General features: G+C 31.0%; 1 protein-coding gene across 1 annotated transcript in view; it reads left to right on the forward strand.

Moving 5' to 3' along the window:
- Positions 1-3,132: 3,132 nt before the first annotated feature.
- Positions 3,133-5,000, forward strand: part of LOC122245194 (protein BCCIP homolog) — a gene marked incomplete at its 5' end in the record, with an annotated part of 11,161 nt that continues 9,293 nt past the window's right edge. Inside the window, 1 exon segment of the mRNA XM_086546765.1 lies at positions 3,133-3,320. Within this exon segment, the coding sequence (XP_086402891.1) occupies positions 3,133-3,320 (188 nt within the window).

Genomic DNA, 5,000 nt, shown 5'->3' on the forward strand with positions numbered 1-5,000 from the left:
CTAGCAGTTAGATGCAAGGTACTCTATAATAGCTGATCAAATAAACAGAGTTGTAAATGAGGTGTTGACTTGATCAATGATTTATTGCTCTTGCTTTGCAGAAATAAAGTTTCTTATCTAGCTTTTAACCCAAATCCTCCGGATCGGCGATCCCTGGCCCGCAGTGCATTTCCGGGAGGCTACCGCGTAGGCCTAAACTTGCATTCCGGGTTCTTATCGGGTGGGGTGGGGTATGCGCTGCATGCACACAGTGCGGGATTACTGCAATGCTTCTTGTTTTTACTAAGATTGATGAAAGTTTTATGTATGAAATTGAGAATAAATCGTTTTTTGCAACCTTATATTGGAAAATGTATTCTATTTCTCATCCGTTTTACTGTTTTTTTTATATTATCCTTTCTCCATACTATCCATATCAGGTATTATAGGGGAGTACCCAGCTTTTGTATCATGGTTATATTATGTTCAATAATAATAACTTTTTTTTTTCCATGCTGAATAAAAGGGAAAGTTTTATGTCTTTTTTTTATATTTGTTCATGAGAATATGTAAAGATTACATAGATACATTATTTACATCATTTACATTCTTGACATTTACATCATGTGTGAAAACTGCTAAAGCATGTAGCACACAGTGCTACGTCACATTGTCGGCATATGTAACGAGACATACTCATTTTTCCTCTTGTCTGCCGACAGTGTTTGCATTGATGGTACTTCCCCCCCGATATTCATCACGAGGGTATGAGCGGGACTAGGAATGAGCCCCGGGAGGGTAGGGTTAGGGCGTTGAAGTAGGGGGGCCCGTGGAGGGGGGGGGTGGTTGGGGGGGGCCTGCGGGCACGGGATTCTGGTGGTGAACGAAGTGAACGTACAGGTGTCTCAGAGCGATGAGGAGTGACGCTCCTTCTCCTCCGCTCTGCAAACCATGTCAGACGATGTAATAATTCGGCGATTAGCTGGATGCGGAAGTCCAATTGTGTTATTTTCCCACCCAGCCACTTGTGAACAGCATGCGCATTTACTACTGCCATGTTCAGGAGATTGTAAAATAGTTTTACATACCATTTGTTTGTCTTTCTTGCGGCTGGGTAGGACTGTGCAAGCTGGTCACTTACGTCGACTCCCTTCATTCCGTCGTTGTAGTCAACAACACAGAGGGGTTTCCTTCTTATTTCTCCTCTTCTGTTAGGTGGGAGGTCGACAACTTCGTTTCCTTTATGAATTGTAGATACAGGTTTGTCTCCTTCTTCAAAGTCTCCCACAGCTCAGGGGGAAAGAAACAGTTGAGGATCTCCTTTGGCGTAGAGTCCTCCTCGAGGCCGAGTCCATCCTTCAGACCAGGCGTGCCGCTGTCGTTGAAGTAGTCAGGATCATCTACGTCGTCCTCATCCTCCCAGTTGGAATCTCCAAACAAGGGAACAGAAGGTGCTGGAGCGACGACGGGTTCATAAGACGATGGTTGAGGCTCACCCATGTCTGTGAAAGACATGAATCCCTCATGAGCATGGGCTCCCCTTGAGGCAGTTGGTGGTAAGAGATCGCTTCTGCAGCCAGATGGTCGTCTGGCAGAATAGCGAGAAGCTCGGGCGCGTGTTGTGGCAAGAATGCATGGTATGTTGAGTCAACAGAGGTTAGACTAAGAGTGATTTTAGTCAAAAGGTAATGTCATAGGTCACCTCGTCACCGTCATATTTTTAGCCGGCCTCGTTTGTATAACTACATCCGGCCTCTTTTCCGGAAGATTGATTGTTATGGGGGAGGAGCAATGAGGGGTCTCCCCAAGAACGAATCTCCGTCACCTTCGTAGATGACTTCGTTTGTGAAGATGGCAAAAATGACTTAGTAACATTGTTCATGTATGTCTTGCATAATAGACTTATTAATTTATTTATAATTATCTTTACAAGACAATATAGAGTCTCATTATATTGGATTCTCCAAAAGAGGGAAAAAAAAAAAAAACGTAATTGAAACGTGAAGACATAAGCCTGTAGACTTTTATACAAAAATTATGAACAAATGTAAAACTCGAAAGAATAATTGTAGGTCTTGCTGAGAATGATTTGAATCATTAGGTAAGTTTACAGATCAACTTGTCAACACCGCCTTTTTAGCTGACCTCATTTGTATATCATCCGGCCTTGTTTCCAGAAGGTTGGGGATGGGGTGGGGGGAAGTGGATAGGGGACAGAGGGAAGTGGGAGGGGGAACACAGATCAAACACTGTCAGTTTCGTATCTGGCTTCATTAGTAAAGGAGGGGAGAGTCCCGAGAAAAATATGAAGTGACACTGAGATCGTCACTTTGCATGATGTCCGGAGTTTGTGCCAGGAAGGTGCAGTCTTCACTGCATGCCACCCAGAGGATTTGGTAGTTGTTTGTTTTTTTTTTTATGGTTATTGTTTTTTTTTATGTTTTTTTGTGTTTTTTTTTTTTTTGTTTTTTATTGTTTTTGAGTTGTTTTTGATTTTGTGTTTTTTTTTAGGTTTGTTTTTTTTTTTTTTTGTTTTTTTTGACGTATTTTTTTTTTTTTTATTTATTTTGTTTATTATTTTTTTTTTTCAAATTTTTTTGTTGTTTTATTTAGTTTGTTTTTAGTTTTTTTGTCTGTGATATTCTGGTTTTAATTTAGTGTTTTAAGGATTGTTTTGGATTATTTACGTTAATGTGTCTTAACCTGTTAACGCCTATACAATATGCGAGGGTATTTCAAAATGTGCTGGCCTAACGGCAAGGGCTATTTGTCTGCTGAGGCAGCGAGCAGACTCTATGTGCCAGATCACCAGGTGTGCCAACCATACAAAAAGCCTTAAAGTGGTATCATGTCCCTAGTTGCAAGTGGCATAGCTGGGAGTTTTGCTTTTGGAGTTGCATAGTGTTGGCTTTGCATCTGGCTAGCTCCTCCTAGTTGACTCAACTATGAGTGAGTATTGGCATCTGCTAGGGCTAAAATCAGAGCAGAAAGGAACTGGATATGTTACTGTAGTATTCCACAGCTCAGTGTGCATGCTCTTGTATAGATAATTCTTCAAAGTTCCATTTGCATAGAGGACTTAAATTGACTTTTTGTTTTTCAAAGTTTATCCATTTTTCTTTCTTCTATTATAGATATCTTAATTCTTGGCAGGATGAAGCGTGTATAGCAGGTCTCAGAACAGCTCTTGTGGAAAAAAGTTCAGTCCATGCCAGTGATGCAGCGAACCAAATGTTGCGGGAAATTCTCAGTAATGAGAGTAAGCACGTGGGATTTTTGATCTCAGAGAGAGTGGTCAACCTTCCACCACAATTTTCACTGCCAGTGTTTGAGAGTCTAGGGTAAGTGTAAATTTAATGAAGTATAACTATTATATATATATATATATATATATATATAATATATAGATTTATATATATTTTTAATATATGATATTATATCTATATCATAGACATGATTTATATATATATATATATATATATATATTTATATACACTATATTTATATATACATACAGTCTGACTATATATATATATATATATATATTTATCAATATATATAGATTTATATATAATATACATGATATATATTCCATATATTCACTATATTAAATACTTTATATATGTATTTATACTTATATATATACATGATTTATATATATTTATATAGATATATCATGAAAAGAATTTTAAACTTATATTAAATATAATTAATATTCTATGTTATATATATTATATATTATCAATATATATCTCAATTATTATATATATTTATTTATTTTTATTATATATTATATATATCAATGGTATGATTGTCTCATGATTTTTATTTATATTTATGTGTATATAATATATTTAATATATATATATATATACATTATATTATTCATGATATATATTATATATATATATATATCCATATTGATATATTCATTATCATGCTGTACATGATATTGTATATATATATATATATAAGATTTATCTATCACAAATTATATTTATATATATATATCATATATATATATATATTTATATATATACTATATACTGTTATATTATATCATATATATATCATATTATATATATCATATAATTCCTATATATATATATATAATATATATAACATGTTATATATATTATATATATATATATATATATCAGGTTATATTATATATATATATATTATATATATATATATATATATATCTATATATATATATATATATATATATATAATTATATATATACAATGATATCATATAATTATATAGATATATCTATATATATATATATATATAGATATTCTATAATATATAATAAATAGTGATGGATGGATTATTATATATAATATATAAATATATATATGATGTATATATATATATTATAAATATGTATATATATATTATTATATAGATTATATATATATTTATATATGTATGTATTCTATATCATGTATATATGTAGGTTTATATATATCGTGGTGATTTATATATGGATATAGATATATATATTTAGAATTTATATATATTGTATATATATATGTTATATATATAATCATGTATATGTTATATATATATTATATTATATATTATTTATATATTTCTATATATATCATATATATATTATTTATGTATTATTATTAGATATATATTATATATATAGATATTATATCAAATATATATATTTATATATGATATATAATCAATTTATATCATATCTATATATATATATATTATATCTCATGAATTATATATCTTTGTTCATATATATATTATATGTGTTATATATATTATATATAAGGTTTATATCATATATAATCTTATATATATATATATTATGTATATATATTATATCATATGATATATCATTATATACCTTGTGTTTCATATCTATATCAATCTATATGATATATAACAATATATTATCACAATATATCTGAACATCGGATATCTAATCTCTATCTCTAAACTCATATCTATCTCATATATATTAATAACTTATTCCAATATATATATATATATA

The sequence above is a fragment of the Penaeus japonicus genome, unplaced genomic scaffold (assembly GCF_977035675.1).
Source record: "Penaeus japonicus unplaced genomic scaffold, GWHDUDI00000001_assembly GWHDUDI00000018, whole genome shotgun sequence".
NCBI classification, from domain to species: domain Eukaryota; kingdom Metazoa; phylum Arthropoda; class Malacostraca; order Decapoda; family Penaeidae; genus Penaeus; species Penaeus japonicus.